Genomic DNA, 18,091 nt, shown 5'->3' on the forward strand with positions numbered 1-18,091 from the left:
TAAACTTTTTCCTATTTCTATAACCATGGCAAGAAATTGTAGTAAGTATATCGCAAAGACATTTCATCATTAGTCATTACGAGAGAAAACTGTCTGGGGGTTTACTATTTTGCTCTAATAGCATAGGAGTCATACAAGAAATACGTGTGTAAGTCTTATAGCAAAGCCACATCAGGCCATCTGCTGAGTGCACTGAGAGGAATCGAACCCCTGATTTTAGCGTTGTAAATCCGTACACTTACCGCTGTACTAGCGGTGGACTTCACATGAAATATAAAACAATCAATACTGCGTATCCACTAAACATTTTTGAGGTGTTGCACGTGTTTCAAACTCAAGATATTCTCATAATTGCTTTTGGTTAGTTCTTTAAACACGTTTTTGCAACAAGCAAAAACATAATATTATTCAACACAATATGCGACTCCTGCCGGAGGTAAATAGTATATAAACAAACTGGTAATTTGAGAGTTAATATAACCAAGGATGACACTGTGGGATACCGCAGAAATGGAGTGTGTGTGTGTGTTTTTCTAACAGCAAAGCCACATCGAGCTATCTTCTCAGCCCACCGAGGGAAATCGAACCCCTGATTTTAGCGTTGTAAATCCGAAGACATACCGCTGTACTAGCGGGGGACCCAGAAATGGCTAAAAATGTAAAATTTTCTAGAATCCACATGTAAATTGGTTAAATTTAAATGTCACTTTTGTAAAAGAGCGAACACAGAGAAACACGAAAACAGTACTCGAACTCGAGATCTTTGTAATGAGTTTGAAAATAATTACATCTTTAACTTACTTAACCAGCACATTGTTTTTACTAAACACTTTCGCATACATCCTGTCAAATACACATACTTTATTACACACGAAATTATGTTCGCCTCAAAATAAACGTGTTTGTTTTTAACCGCGAAGTAAATGAATACATGTCTGATATTGTCTGAACCCTACTTTAACCCGCTATTAAGCTTGAGGTCATACAATGTAGAATTCGGGGTTCAATCCAAGTGGTGGATCTAGTCCAGCTTGCCCAAAGAATACATATATATATCACATTTTATCAGAGGTTTTCAAGTCCCCTAAAGAGTAAAATAACTTACACAACTTTCTGTACTTTATGTGGCTTGTTCTTGCTTCTATTGTTATTTTGTTCAATAATACCAGGTCCTTAGGGTCATCGATTCACAATTTACCGGTCTCGGGTTTGAATCCCCGTCACACTATATATGCTCGCCCATTCAGCTGTCGGGGTGTTATAGCGTAACGGTCAATCCCACTATTCGATAGTAAAAGTTATCTAAAAGATAATAAATCTTTGAAAGCTGAATATTTGATGGACCACCCCCTGTATAATTTATCATCTTACGGAGTTCGTTGCTGAACCTTATGGAATTTCAAGGACTAATATGAGGAAAGGACTTACAAACGCTTGAAAGAACACACAAGAAATTGGTACATTGTTTAGATGAATGAAAGAAAAATGTTTTTTTTTCGGACTTTAAAATTCTTTCGATCCAGAAATCAAGTCCACGGCGTGTTTCCCAGTTACCAGCACTACCAGTAATTACGAATGATTCATATTATCTCTTATTCCACTTTAAACCACGATGAGAAATGGTTGATGAAAGTAGTTAAAGTTTTTAGTATATCGAGAAAATTACTATAGTCTGATAAAGCCCTGTGAGTGGTAAGTCTCTAGGCTTATGACGTAAAAATCGGGTTTAGATACCCGTAGTTGGCACACCACAATTAGACCATTGTGTAGTTTTGTGTTCACAAATAATTTATGATAAAAAATACATTTTAATGCATAATGTTTTAAGCAGGTTGTTGACTTAAGCAGGTTGTTAAGCACTTGTGACTTAATCAAGTAACGTGTTTTAAGCATGTGTGTTTTTGTGACTCCTACCTTGAGGGCCTGCCACGGCCAGGTGGTTAAGGCACTGAATTCGTAATCTGAGAGTTGTGGGCTCGAATCCCCGTCTCACCAAACATTCTCGCCCTTTCAACCCGTGGAAGCGTTATAATGTGACGGTCAGTCCCACTATTTGTTGGTAAAAGAGTAGCTTCATAGCTGGCGATGGATGGTGATGACTAGCTGCCTTCCTTCTAGTCTTACACTGCTAAATTAGGGACGACTAGCGCTGATAGCCCTCGTGTAGTTTTGCATGAAATTCACAAAACAAACTCATAAGTTAAGACTATGTAATCCTTTTGGTTCTGTAACTTAGCCAATAGTCAAAGTTATCATAAAATGTGAAATTTATCTTTACTGCTGTCTTTATCAAAAAGAATCTTTGTATTCAAGACCTTAGTATCTGAATTTGAGTCAATGGTTAGAAACGTGTCGAAGAAAAATGTTATTTTCATTTACAAAAACGTGTCAGTTTTTCAAAATTCACATACAAAAACGTGTCAGTTGTTCAAGTTTCATATAAAAAACGTGTCAGTTGTCCAAGTTTCATATAAAAACGTGTTAATTGTCAAATATTCATATACAAAAACGTGCCAGTTGTTCAAAATCCATATACAAAAACGTGTCAGTTGTCCAAGTTTTATAAAGAAAAATTCGTCAGTTCTTCAGCTTAGAGGTCCTAAAATTGTCCCAGAAATACGACTAATAGCCATTACCAATAAATAGAACATTTCTTGGTTTCATATAAGAACATATAATGAAAGACAGGTCATTACAGTTCAGAACAGTATTCGACAATAATAACAATTTTCTCTCTTCGTGTCTCTCGTAAAGAATAACCTATACCACTCGATATATTTCTTTTGTGTAATGAAGAATGGTGAATTGTGATACTATAGCGTAGAACTTTATCTTATCTTATCTTACACTAATACAACATAGAATACCACCTGGTGATAATAACCGTAATTATTTCGTTAATTATCCATTACTAACATTATTCGAAACACCATTTACTGACACTCTGGGCCTCGCATAGCCAAGCGTGTTAAGGCGTTCGACTCGTAATCCGAGGGTCGCGAGTTCGAATCCCGGTCGCATAAAACATGCTCGCCCTTTCAGCCGTGGGGGCGTTATAATGTGACGGTCAATCCCACTACTCGTTGGTAAAAAGAGTAGCCCAAGAGTTGGCGGTGGGTGGTGATGACTAGCTGCCTTCCCTCTAGTCTTACACTGCTAAATTAGGAACGGCTAGCGCAGATAGCCCTCGAGTAGCTCTGCGCGATATTCAAAACAAAACAAAAAACAAACACTCTGTGTAAATATATATATGTGTGCGTAAAATATTTGTTTCGTTTTACACCAGGGGTGGATCTGAAAACAGTATCTGTGACGTAAAGGCCTAATGCATTCTTTGATTGGCTGTATCCTATGCTGAGGACTACAGTTTCACTTATTCAAGCTGATCAGCTCAGCAAAAATACAGTTAGGCCTATTATAATGGTGAAATATATATATCTGTGAGCTTTGGAGTCTGTTTTATTTCACCATATGGTAACCTAGGTCACGTAATCTCACAGATACTGATTACTAACATTGTTTATAACAACAGATAATGGTAAAATATTCAATATTCTTAGCACATAATTACTGTTGTTATTTAGACTTAATAAGAGCTGGGAATTCGTCATATTAATATTAATACCTTGTACTAAATATACGACACTACATTACTACAAATAAATCTAACTACAACTCACTGCCTTTCTGTCACTTTAACCTAATTACATCGTCCTAAAAATCTGTCTTTTTAAAAGATACTGTATTATCCTAGTATTTCATCACTTTAATGTAACATTACCCTGAAAATCCGCTAATTTAACGGCACTACGTTATCTTGGTGTCGCGAAATAAACACTCGCAAATGTCGTGAGCGTCCTATTCGCAGAAAACGGTTTCTTTTATCACTGACTTCTGTTATTTCTCTTCAGATCGAAGAAACTGATTAACATTCCGACCGAGAATAAAAGTAAACTTTGTTACAAAGTAAAAGGAACGAATGTCTGACTTCCTGCGAGGTGAAAACTTAACTACGACAACTTTCAGGACCCGCTGCCGATATTCAATCACGAGCGGCGGCGATAAGCATGCGAACAAGGCGCCGAAAATCGCCCTCATGGCGATAAGGTAGAAGGGTAGGTGTTACAGGAAGGAAGCGGTGAGATTCGTTTAGCTTCACTCATCCATCTATCGTCGAGTGGACGAGAAAGAGAGATCGACAAAAACTTCATTTCTCTGAAACAAGACGTCTCTGACGTACACACTGGCGATTTTATAAGGATAACCGGTGTGAGAAGCTAGTAATAATACAGGACACAAACACGAATAATTTGTGAAGAGTTCAAATACTATGGTACTTAAACAGTTTATGAGTATATATTTATGATACGAACAAAGGTAAAAAAAAGTTTATAATCACGTGTGTTATTATCTTAACCTTACAACTGATACACATGTGTTGTTTTCTATTTTTAAAAAAAAAATCTAAAATAAATGTGAAAAGCCACAAAGGCAGAAAACTGAAAGTGAAAACAAAACTTGCCTTGAATAAAACAAGTGCAACGTTCGTGTACTTTTGGAGGCCTCCACGAATATCCTGTGTGAAACGGTGCATTTCTACTATCTTAAAGTTATCTGGTGACATATCTATTGTTACTGGACCTTTAAGAACGTCTACGAGTGTATTGTGTATTTCTATTATCCTAAGGTTAACTTCTGATATCTTGGAAAGTGGACGACAGTCTAGGTTGAAAGACAATATATTAAACTGAACTTAATGTTTTTCAAAGTCTTCCACGTAAACAAGACATTTAGTTACGTCTCTAATTAAACAGTTACCGTAAGATAGACAACATTTTATATGGATAAAGAAAGGGTATTATCACGAGGTCTTGCACGTAGTGTAATACCCCCCCCCCCATCATATTGGATTTCAGACATCTAGCACGAAAATGTAATATATATAATTACAAAGTTCAGTAAAGCTTCACTTAATATCAGTGGAGCGAACGTCGTCTCTGTCAAGAAATGTATGGGTCCTAAACCATACAGCTATTCAGTTTTTCGGTATGTCTTTATTTATACACATCGCCAAAAACATGATATTAGATGACAAATTTGTCATCTTTAACCTAAAGGACATTTAAGCGCTTGATTTTCAGTATGGCGGGGTGAACTACAGCCCACGTGACATTTGACGTCAGCCAGAAGATGTGATCACGACGAATCGAATAACTGATGACACGAGCTGTTTCAAACTTTAACATGTTTAAGCTCCAAATATCAAGTCATCGGAACTCCAGCCAATCAAAAGACGAAGTACATCAAGCGGGTACAAACAAGAACTCGACTTGTTTTGTAAACAAACATTGGCTGTATTTTGAAAAGTTGTGTGTGTGTGTGTGTGTGTGTGTGTGTTTCTTGTGCAAAGCCACATCGGGCTATCTGCTGAGCCCACTGAGGGGAATCGAACCCCTGACTTTAGCGTTGTAAATCCGTAGACTTACCGCTATACTAGGGGGGGGGTATTGAAAAGTTGTTGGTTTGGTATTAAGCACAAAGCTACAGAATGGGCTGTCTGTGCTCTGCCCACCACAGGTATCGAAACCCAGTTTCTAGCTTTGTACGTCCATGGACATAAAGCTGTGCCAGTGGGACGCGGCTGTATTTTGAAACTGGAGTCCAATTTATCATTTCCACCTTGATACTCAGAGCAACCAAGAAAAACTGGAGATATAAAAATCTTACACTGGATTAACTTATTGTTCATTTTATTCAGGAAAGGCCTCGTGAACTGTACATCATCAGATTCAGTGTGAACAGAATGTCACACAATCCTCGGAAATAGAAATTATTGGCGTAGCTGGTTCGCTCCTATGATAAACGTGAACGTAAGGTATCTTTAAAAATAATAACATCAGTACAATAGATAAGTTACGGTTTATCTTCTTGGATTATTCATTAATTTTAATAAATAACGATAACGTATTTGTAAATTTTGGCAAAGCTATGCTACTTATAATCAAACATATAACAATTTAGGTAATTTTCATTTGTTTTTCAGTAATAAACGTTTTACCTCGAACATTCGTGTTAAACGTGTATTTGTGTTATATATATGTGTGTGTGTGTTATATATATATATGACAAAGCTGTTACGTTTATATGTCTCCGTCCCTCATTTTGTACTACTCATCAGAGGGAAGGAAGCAAGTTACAAGCACTAAGCACCTCACCACTGATCATCCACGGAAAGGAACTGACTGTTACATTGATAACGCATCCAAATACTTTCTGATATTGTGCGTTTCCGAACCTCGATTGCCAACCAGCCCGAAATTCACAGTTCTGCCATGGGGTCAGCCTGCGCCCTTCGTCTCTTCAGAACACACGTATACGTAGATACATATATGAAGACAAATGGAGAATGGTATATAGTGTGTTTATATCTAACTACTCTCCTTTAGTTAAAAATTAGCGGTGATTGTGATGAGATGGTTACGAGAGATTCTGAAACAATTAGATCATAGGTATACATTTAATTAGCTGTATTTGTTCAAACTACAACTGTTTACTGTAACACTGAGTTTTCTATTCACACACATTCTGTTTTCTGCTTTAGGTGCGTTATTAAAAGTGTTTTTACAACTGTACTACATGCTGTTTTCTTGCATGTTTTGGCAAGTCTTTGTCAGCTTATCTAGTACATAATATAATTAATTTAAGGAGAAGACGTTACTCGTGTATAACTTAGTAAGATTAACAAAAAGTGTACAGTAAAAAGACTCAGAGAGAAGAAGTACAGGAGAAGAGTGATTATGAAGGAGAAGAAGTACAGGAGAGGACAGATTATGAAAGAGAAGAAGTACAGGAGAAGACTGATTATGAAGGAGAAGAAGTGTAGGAGAGAACAGATTATGAAAGAGAAGAAGTACAGGAGAAGACTGATTATGAAGGAGAAGAAGTACAGGAGAGAACAGATTATGAAATAGAAGTACAGGAGAAGAGTGATTATGAAGGAGAAGAATTGCAGAAGTGGACAGATTGTGAAATAGAAATACAGGAGAAGAAGTACAGGAGAGGACAGATTATGAAAGAAAAGAAGTACAGGAGAGGACTGATTGTGAAAGAGATGTACAGGAGAAGACTGATTGTGAAGGAGAAGAAGTACAGGAGAGGACAGATTATAAAAGAGAAGTACAGGAGAGGACTGATTGTGAAAGAGAAGTACAGGAGAAGACTGATTATGAAGGAGAAGAAGTACAGGAGAGAACAGATTATGAAATAGAAATCTAGGGAGAAGAGGATTATGAAGGAGAAGAACTGCAAAGTGGACAGATTGTAAAATAGAAGTACAGGAGAAGACTGATTGTGAAGGAGAAGAAGTACAGGAGAGAACAGATTATGAAAGAGAAGTACAGGAGAAGAGTGATTATGAAGGAGAAGAATTGCAGAAGAGGACTGATTATGAAGGAGAAGAAGTGTAGGAGAAGATTGATTATGAAGGAGAAGTACAGGAGAAGAGTGATTATGAAGGAGAAGAATTGCAGAAGAGGACTGATTATGAAGGAGAAGATTGATTATGAAGGAGAAGTACAGGAGAAGACAGATTATGAAGGAGAATAAGTTCAGGAGAAGACTGATTACGAAGGAGAAAAGAAAGAAGACTGATTATGAAGGAGAAGAAGTGTAGGAGAAGATTGATTATGACTGGATACAATGATACAAACGTGGAGTCAATAACTATGTTTTAATATATTATACACTGTATAATATATTTCAGTCAGTTAGATAAACAGTTTCCGTATTGTACTGAACAAAAGGTTGGGTGGTGCCTCATGAGCCTTATTGAAAACACAAACTGCTATGGATAAAATAAATATTTGTTCTAGTAATCAGAGATGTAATCTTACATCGCATAACATCTATATTTTTTAATAACTCTGCTCAGTAAGAAGATGGACAGTTTCACTGATACTGAGTAACTTTTGTCACTTCCCACATAAGAACCAGATGCTCAAAGGAAAACACAAACTGGGGCCTTACAACAAATATTATTACTAATATGTTAAAGATAATTCTTATCTCCCGAACTATTGTTGATTGCGTAATTCAATAAATGAAACTGGAAAATAACCAGAGTACAAGTTTAAGTTTATTATTTTAGGCTAGAAGTAGGAAAAATGTTATGGTTAGGATTTCGATAGAAATTAATTTAATACTTTATTTCAATTGTTGAGTGTCCCCACTGTTAACGACATTTTCGGCCGTAAACCCAATAATATCTCACAAGGGTCGATTGTCTTAGGATATTAAGATTAGAATTGAATATTATTTTTAGACTAACAATGCAAAACAATCTATATAATAAATTTGTAGTAAATAATACATTAAAATAAAATAATGATTTCTGATATACTTACTACAATAACCAATATTGTCAATAAATAAACAATACCTCTCACTTGCAAACACTAGTTATTGTCTTGAGCCACTGTCATAGAAGTATATGTCTTTGGAAATCAGAATTTTACTCTCTCCAGTAAACTGACACATTACCTTCCCACTTATGCACTCTATTGTTACAACATATGTTAAGAAATTCCATTTTGTAGGCGTTTATCTTTGCTCGATGTCATTAATAGGAAATGTGGTTCTTCAAAAGTAAGGAAGTGTTTCGATAACCAGAATGTATGATAAATAAACTAAACCATTTCTAAAACAGCGTGTAGATTGTAGTTAACTTCAGCGATACATTACCGTCTTGAACAATGACTGTCTTCACTGTCAAACTTGTCCGACGATAGGAAAAGCAAATCTACAGGGGCAAGAAGAAATAATACGTTGATAGAAGGAAGATAAAATACGAAAAGTAAAATGAAGCTTTTGATGAAGAAAAACCCATTAATGATTAAAGATTAAAACAAAATGCATTATTCAAGTTAAATAACAACAATAAAGGTAATTAATTATAAGTAACAAAATGTATATTACCCATTTTGGTAATGAAACAGTAGATTATCCATGATAAAAGTAAATTATCTGTGATAGACTACAAGAGAACAGATTATCCACTATATACGACACGATTAGATTATTCACTATAAATGACGAGATTAGACTATGCACAATATACAATATTAGATTATCTACTATACATGATAATAGATTAGATTATCCACTATATACGACAAGATTAAATTATATGCTATAAATGACCAGAGATCAGATTATGCACAATATACAATTTTAGAGTATCTGCTATAAATGACAAGAGATTAGGTTATCCACTATAAATGACAAGAGATTAGATTATCCACTATAAACGACAAGAGATTAGGCTATGCACAATATACAAGATTAGATTATCCACTACAAACGACACGAGACAGTGTATCCACTATAAATGACAAGATTAGATTATCCACTATAAATGACAAGAGTTTAGATTATCCACTATATACGACACGAGAACAGTGTATCCACTATAAATGACAAGAGTTTAGATTATCCACTATATACGACACGAGAACAGTGTATCCACTATAAATGACAAGAGTTTAGATTATCCACTATATACGACACGAGAACAGTGTATCCACTATAAATGACAAGAGTTTAGATTATCCACTATATACGACACGAGAACAGTGTATCCACTATAAATGACAAGAGTTTAGATTATTCACTATATAAGACACGAGGACAGTGTATCCACTATAAATGACAAAGTACTTGATCATCCATAATGGACGACAGATAACAAGAAGGTATTTTATCTTCTCTATCCAGTTTGAGTTCAACTTAATAATTCACAAAGATAGATAGCACAATTTTCAAAGTTTCCCATATACTTAAAGCAACAGGGTAACTTTAATTAAAGTTTTAATAAAGTGGTCACAACAAATAAACACTTGGTCTTTACTCACTGATCTAAGACATTTGTTTACAGCTGATTTAAAACCAGACTTGGTTATCGTATCTGAAGTGAAACAGATACGCTATTTGTACATTATTTCCTGATGTGTATTATACACTTTTTAAATTGTGACTGGACTAAATATATCTGCATACGTTTTTCACTCACAGATATATATTTACTGTTTCGAATGTTGATGCGTTCTTTACGTCTGTCTCGTCCATTCTATTTGTAACGTCTTTATTAAACTGAATCCAAGTCATGTTGCTCTTAAAATAAGCGATTATAAAAACCCGACTGTTCGAAATACAAGTTTTTCTTTGCCAGTTTCTCATATTATTTAATATGAGTGAAAACGTGTAAAATAAGGCCCGCTGTAAAAATTCCAACGCAAAGTCCTTCTCAGTTACGTGAAAAGCACGCGTTCACATCGCTAGTAGCATATGTTTTCGAAATATGTTTTGGTTTGGTTGTTGTTAAGCGTCAAACTATAGTATCTCACCACGGGTACGTAAACTCGATTTTTAGCGTCGTGAGGTTGCAGACTTACTGTTGAGCCATCCATCTTGGGAGGGGTACAAGCAGAAATCAGGTACGACAACGAATAAGTGTGTGTGTATGTAATCTGATATTACCCTTATATTACGTTCCTAACGCAGGAGTGAATCTTACACTTGGTCTCCAGTATCCGGTAGTGGTCAAAATAAGGCGTAACCAGCCAGTTTGTATCAGCCCTCGGGATTTCTCCTGCACTTGTCTGATTGGATACCAACGACTGTTGCTATAGCAACCAGTGATCTCGCAGTAAGATGCGATAGTTGAGCGGCCGTGCCGAATCGAGCAAATAATCCAGAGATCACGGTCGGTATAAGTGGTTGGTTGATCAAAATGTCCCTCAACAGCTATTTAAACGTTATTATGGGCTTATAGTTGAACAGCTCATTAAATGTGGGAGGTAAAACAGTCGCCCCATTTACCAGCCTTTCAAACGCTAACCGAGGTCTCACAATCCGTAGCCCCAAACACTGGGAAAACTTCCTCGACTTAAATAATGTGAGCGACTTTCCAAATCAGAAACAACTCTTTCGTGTGTTATTTATTTCCTCCACTAAACGAACAATCACTAAATATACTCTTATCAACCTTTCTTCAGAATATCGAAGCCCTAAGACGTCGGAAACACCGACTATTTAACACCTTATCCGTTTTTAGTATCAGTGTGAAAACTTCATAGGCCATTACAGAATTTGTAAGTTGAACAGCATAACGTACATGTTCAGAGTGAAGAGAGATTCGGGGATTCTAGAAGCAGAAACTACCATGTTGTATAACGGTAAGGCTTACAATTACACTTCTTTCATCTATTAACTATGAGTTTTAAAGTTTCACTATTGAAGAGGCTTGAAAATGTACTTGTTCTATTTGAGTTATTTTCTGTCTTTATTATAATAAGATCTATTATAAATTATCGATATTTAATACGAAAGAAATGTTTAAATTTTATAAACAGGAGTTTTCAAAATGTCGGGAATTATAATATAAAAATAAAAATATTAAAATCGCGGAGTTCTCATGAGCAAGTTTTAACTTTCCAAGTTTTCAAATTCTGGTTCTAGCAATAAGAAGCTTTACTGTTTGTTTTTAACGTTTCGGATTAAAACATAAAACATATCCTGAAACGTCGGCTTTTCAGAGACCCCGTCGCAACCGTGACGTTTCACAAATATTGGTTCTAAAAGGGTTAAACAGATACAATCTGAAGCAATTTTTATTCGATTTTAATAACAAACGGTGTTCTTAGAACATTCATTTAAACTTGTATTTGTTTTTGTGGGAAGGGTACAAAAACTGCTGTCCCTAATTTTGAACTACTGACCGCATAGAAGGTAGCCACTAAGAAGCACCACTACCGCTCACCATCCGCGCTAAGGGATTGCCAAACACTCCTATTACACTCCCACAGTTTTTAGTGCGAGAAATGTTTTGGGGTATTTCGATTCTAACTCGGTTCGATAGCTCCGAAATTCACAGCTCTACCAAAGATCCAGTCTGTGCCCAATCATATCAAAAATTACTGGTAAAAAATGTTAAATTATATAGATTGTCACATTTAAGACAATAAGTAGATACACATGAAGATTCTTCTCCATTTTCTTAATTTTATATGCATACAATGTTACATTACATTCTTTCTATAGCTTCATATAAAACTTTCCATCCTTATTTTTAGTTTTATATATAATATTCTGTACTTATTAATTATAAAGAAACCCCCCCAGTGGCTCAGCGGTATGTCTGCGGACTTACAACGCTAAAAACCGGATTTCGATACCCGTGGTGGGCAGAGCACAGACAGCCCATTCTGTAGCTTTGTGATTAATTCAAAACAACAATTATAAAGAATAACTCTTAAACCTTACCCGTTAAAAATAATACTTGTTAAGTAGTTTGAAAATAACCATAAGACTTCAAGTAAAAAATGTTATATTTATCCAACGTTTCACTTTACAGTTTCTTCGGGAAATTCTGTAGAGCAGTCCCTAAAAAATCTGTTAAGCGAAACTTCGTGTAAATGTGATTGTCCTATCGTTCATTATTTCTTCTTCTTGTCGGCTAACATAAAACAAAATGAATTCTAATACCCTGGACTCCACTGTCTGATTCTTTGCGTTAAAATATACTTTTGATATATTAAATATTGGCTGATGTAGTGAGGAATTCTTAACCAAAACAATTTTCGTAAAATATGAGGTTTTCGGTGCTATCAGGAAATGGTCGCTTTCAAGTGAATTTCAAAGTTATATACTGTTGTATACTAAAAATAAAGTGGCACCATCTGCAGGACGATTTTATAAAACGTAAGCTTCAGGAAGGTTGTACACAAGATTTTATTCGGTTATAAGAAATTCAAACTTTAAATCCATTATTTTCGATTAACTGTTTTTTTTTTCTGTATTTTTCCAGAATTGTTGGTCTAATGACTAGTTTGTCAACATAAACGGAATCCACTAAGCCTAAAATTAACTTATTTTTTTCATTAACATTTCACTACATACGAACCAAGTACAATATGCTTGTTCTTTCGGCCATTATTAAGCGATGGTCAATCCTACTATTTTGTTAGTAAAAGCAGCCCAAAAACTGACGGTGCTGACTAGCTGTCTCTTCTCTAGCTCCTATCTACTAAACAAACAGGTTCTCCGAAACTGTTGCCTTACAACTGACTAGCTGTCTTTTCTCTAGCTCCTATCTACTAAACAAACAGGGTACCCGAAACTGTTGCCTTACAACTGACTAGCTGTCTTTTCTCTAGCTCCTATCTACTAAACAAACAGGTTCTCCGAAACTGTTGCCTTACAACTGACTAGCTGTCTTTTCTCTAGCTCCGATCTACTAAACAAACAGGTTCTCCGAAACTGTTGCCTTACAACTGACTAGCTGTCTTTTCTCTAGCTTATATCTACTAAACAAACAGGTTCTCCGAAACTGTTGCCTTACAACTGACTAGCTGTCTTTTCTCTAGCTCTATCTACTAAACAAACAGGTTCTCCGAAACTGTTGCCTTACAACTCACCAGCTGTCTTTTCTCTAGCTCCTATCTACTAAACAAACAGGTTCTCCAAAACTGTTGCCTTACAACTGACTAGCTGTCTTTTCTCTAGCTCCTATCTACTAAACAAACAGGTTCTCCGAAACTGTTGCATTACAACTGACCAGCTGTCTTATCTCTAGCTCATATCTACTAAACAAACAGAGTACCCAAAACTGTTGCCTTACAACTGACTAGCTGTATTTTCTCTAGCTCCTATCTACTAAAAAAACTGGTTCTCCAAAACTGTTGCCTTACAACTGACCAGCTGTCTTTTCTCTAACTAGTATCTACTAAACAAACAGGTTCTCCAAAACTGTTGCCTTACAACTCACCAGCTGTCTTTTCTCTAACAAGTATCTACTAAACAAACAGGTTCTCCAAAACTGTTGCCTTACAACTGACCAGCTGTCTTTTCTCTAGCTCCTATCTACCAAACAAACAGGTTCTCCGAAACTGTTGCCTTACAACTGACTAGCTGTCTTTTCTCTAGCTCCTATATACTAAACAAACAGGTTCTCCGAAACTGTTGCCTTACAACTGACTAGCTGTCTTTTCTCTAGCTCCTATCTACTAAACAAACAGGTTCTCCAAAACTGTTGCCTTACAACTGAATAGGTGTCTTTTCTCTAGCTCCTATCTACTAAACAAACAGAGTACGCAAAACTGTTGCCTTACAACTGACTAGCTGTCTTTTCTCTAGCTCCTATCTACTAAACAAACAGGTTCTCCGAAACTGTTGCCTTACAACTGACCAGCTGTCTTTTCTCTAGCCAGTATCTACTAAACAAACAGGTTCTCCGAAACTGTTGCCTTACAACTGACTAGCTGTCTTTTCTCTAGCTCCTATCTACTAAACAAACAGGTTCTCCGAAACTGTTGCCTTACAACTGACCAGCTGCCTTTTCTCTAGCTAGTACCTACTAAACAAACAGGTTCTCCGAAACTGTTGCCTTACAACTGACCAGCTGTCTTTTCTCTAGCTAGTATCTACTAAACAAACAGGTTCTCCGAAACTGTTGCCTTACAACTGACTAGCTGTCTTTTCTCTAGCTCCTATCTACTAAACAAACAGATTCTCCGAAACAGTTGCCTTACAACTGACCAGCTGTCTTTTCTCTAGCTCCTATCTACTAAACAAACAGGTTCTCCGAAACTGTTGCCTTACAACTGACTAGCTGTCTTTTCTCTAGCTCCTATCTACTAAACAAACAAGTTCTCCAAAACTGTTGCCTTACAACTGACCAGCTGTCTTTTCTCTAGCTAGTATTTACTAAACAAACAGGTTCTCCGAAACTGTTGCCTTACAACTGACTAGCTGTCTTTTCTCTAGCTCCTATCTACTAAACAAACAGGGTACCCGAAACTGTTGCCTTACAACTGACCAGCTGTCTTTTCTCTAGCTCCTATCTACTAAACAAACAGGTTCTCCGAAACTGTTGCCTTACAACTGACCAGCTGTCTTTTCTCTAGCTCCTATCAACTAAACAAACAGGTTCTCCGAAACTGTTGCCTTACAACTGACTAGCTGTCTTTTCTCTAGCTCTATCTACTAAACAAACAGGTTCTCCGAAACTGTTGCCTTACAACTGACTAGCTGTCTTTTCTCTAGCTCCTATCTACTAAACAAACAGGTTCTCCAAAACTGTTCCTTTACAACTGACTAGCTGTCTTTTCACTAGCTCCTATCTACTAAACAAACAGAGTACCCAAAACTGTTGCCTTACAACTGACTAGCTGTCTTTTCTCTAGCTCCTATCTACTAAACAAACAGGTTCTCCAAAACTGTTCCTTTACAACTGACTAGCTGTCTTTTCACTAGCTCCTATCTACTAAACAAACAGAGTACCCAAAACTGTTGCCTTACAACTGACTAGCTGTCTTTTCTCCAGCTCCTATCTACTAAACAAACAGGTTCTCCGAAACTGTTGCCTTACAACTGACTAGCTGTCTTTTCTCTAGCTCCTATCTACTAAACCAACAAGTTCTCCGAAACTCTTGCCTTACAACTGACTAGCTGTCTTTTCTCTAGCTCCTATCTACTAAACAAACAGGTTCTCCGAAACTGTTGCCTTATAACTGACCAGCTGTCTTTTCTCTAGCTAGTATCTACTAAACAAACAGGTTCTCCGAAACTGTTGCCTTACAACTGACTAGCTGTCTTTTCTCTAGCTCCTATCTACTAAACAAACAGGTTCTCCAAAACTGTTGCCTTACAACTGACCAGCTGTCTTTTCTCTAGCTCCTATCTACTAAACAAACAGGTTCTCCAAAACTGTTGCCTTACAACTGACTAGCTGTCTTTTCTCTATCTCCTATCTACTAAACAAAAAGGTTCTCCGAAACTGTTGCCTTACAAGTGACTAGCTGTCTTTTCTCTAGCTAGTGTCTACTAAACAAACAGGTTCCCCGAAACTGTTGCCTTACAACTGACAAGCTGTCTTTTCTCTAGCTCCTATCTACTAAACAAACAGGTTCTCCGAAACTGTTGCCTTATAACTGACCAGCTGTCTTTTCTCTAGCTAGTATCTACTAAACAAACAGGTTCTCCAAAACTGTTGCCTTACAACTGACCAGCTGTCTTTTCTCTAGAAAGTATCTACTAAACAAATAGGTTCTCCGAAACTGTTGCCTTACAACTGACTAGCTGTCTTTTCTCTAGCTCCTATCTACTAAACAAACAAGGTACCCGAAACGCTTGCCTTACAACTGACTAGCTGTCTTTTCTCTAGCTAGTATCTACTAAACAAACAGGGTATCCAAAACTGTTGCCTTACAACTGACCAGCTGTCATTTCTCTAGCTAATATCTACTAAACAAACAGGTTCTCCGAAACTGTTGCCTTACAACTGACTAGCTGTCTCTTCTCTAGCTCCTATCTACTAAACAAACAGGTTCTCCAAAACTGTTGCCTTACAACTGACCAGCTGTCTTTTGTCTAGCTAGTATCTACTAAAGAAACAGGTTCTCCGAAACTGTTGCCTTACAACTGACCAGCTGACTTTTCTCTAGCTCCTATCTACTAAACAAACAGGTTCTCCGAAACTGTTGCCTTACAACTGACCAGCTGTCTTTTCTCTAGCTAGTATCTACTAAACAAACAGGTTTTCCGAAACTGTTGCCTTACAACTGACTAGCTGTCTTTTCTCTAGCTCCTATCTACTAAACCAACAGGTTCTCCGAAACTGTTGCCTTACAACTGACTAGCTGTCTTTTCTCTAGGTAGTATCTACTAAACAAACAGGTTCTCCGAAACTGTTGCCTTACAACTGACCAGCTGTCTTTTCTCTAGCTAGTATCTACTAAACAAACAGGTTCTCCAAAACTGTTGCCTTACAACTGACTAGCTGTCTTTTCTCTAGCTCCTATCTACTAAACAAACAGGTTCTCCAAAACTGTTGCCTTACAAATGACCAGCTGTCTTTTCTCTAGCTCCTATCTACTAAACAAACAGGTTCTCCAAAACTGTTGCCTTACAACTGACTAGCTGTCTTTTCTCTATCTCCTATCTACTAAACAAAAAGGTTCTCCGAAACTGTTGCCTTACAAGTGACAAGCTGTCTTTTCTCTAGCTAGTGTCTACTAAACAAACAGGTTCCCCGAAACTGTTGCCTTACAACTGACTAGCTGTCTTTTCTCTAGCTCCTATCTACTAAACAAACAGGTTCTCCGAAACTGTTGCCTTACAACTGACCAGCTGTCTTTTCTCTAGCTAGTATCTACTAAACAAATAGGTTCTCCGAAACTGTTGCCTTACAACTGACTAGCTGTCTTTTCTCTAGCTCCTATCTACTAAACAAACAGGGTACCCTAAACGCTTGCCTTACAACTGACTAGCTGTCTTTTCTCTAGCTTCTATCTACTAAACAAACAGGTTCTCCGAAACTGTTGCCTTACAACTGACTAGCTGTCTTTTCTCTAGCTCCTATCTACTAAACAAACAGGTTCTCCGAAACTGTTGCCTTACAACTGACCAGCTGTCTCTTCTATAGCTCCTATCTACTAAACAAACAGGTTCTCCAAAACTGTTGCCTTACAACTGACTAGCTGTATTTTCTCTAGCTCCTATCTACTAAACAAACAGGTTCTCCGAAATTGTTGCCTTACAACTGACCAGCTGTCTTTTCTCTAGCTCCTATCTACTAAACAAACAGGTTCTCCAAAACTGTTGCCTTAAAACTGACTAGATGTCTTTTCTCTAGCTCCTATCTACTAAACAAACAGGTTCTCCGAAACTGTTGCCTTACAACTGACTAGCTGTCTTTTCTCTAGCTCTATCTACTAAACAAACAGGTTCTCCGAAACTGTTGCCTTACAACTGACTAGCTGTCTTTTCTCTAGCTCCTATCTACTAAACAAACAGGTTCTCCAAAACTGTTGCCTTAACTCTGACTAGCTGTCTTTTCTCTAGCTCCTATCTACTAAACAAACAGAGTACCCAAAACTGTTGCCTTACAACTGACTAGCTGTCTTTTCTCCAGCTCCTATCTACTAAACAAACAGGTTCTCCGAAACTGTTGCCTTACAACTGACCAGCTGTCTTTTCTCTAGCTAGTATCTACTAAACAAACAGGTTCTCCGAAACTGTTGCCTTACAACTGACT

At 37.0% G+C, this 18,091-nt stretch overlaps 1 protein-coding gene and 1 long non-coding RNA gene across 4 annotated transcripts in view; one reads left to right on the forward strand and one right to left on the reverse strand.

Annotated features, from left to right (window-relative positions):
• The window catches only part of LOC143247000 (uncharacterized), a 256,411-nt gene that overhangs the window by 7,253 nt on the left and 231,067 nt on the right, over positions 1–18,091 (reverse strand). Inside the window, exon 2 of the long non-coding RNA XR_013026304.1 lies at positions 8,740–8,797. This is a non-coding gene — a long non-coding RNA (uncharacterized LOC143247000). The remainder of the gene's footprint in view (positions 1–8,739; positions 8,798–18,091) is intronic.
• The window catches only part of LOC143246997 (transcriptional regulator ERG homolog), an 86,904-nt gene continuing 79,549 nt past the window's right edge, over positions 10,737–18,091 (forward strand). For all 3 annotated transcript variants that reach the window (XM_076494289.1, XM_076494290.1, XM_076494291.1), the window contains exon 1: positions 10,737–11,231. In XM_076494289.1, coding sequence (XP_076350404.1) covers positions 11,171–11,231 — 61 coding nt within the window. In that variant the 5' untranslated portion in view covers positions 10,737–11,170. The remainder of the gene's footprint in view (positions 11,232–18,091) is intronic.

Source organism: Tachypleus tridentatus, chromosome 3, assembly GCF_004210375.1.
Source record: "Tachypleus tridentatus isolate NWPU-2018 chromosome 3, ASM421037v1, whole genome shotgun sequence".
Lineage (NCBI taxonomy): Eukaryota > Metazoa > Arthropoda > Merostomata > Xiphosura > Limulidae > Tachypleus > Tachypleus tridentatus.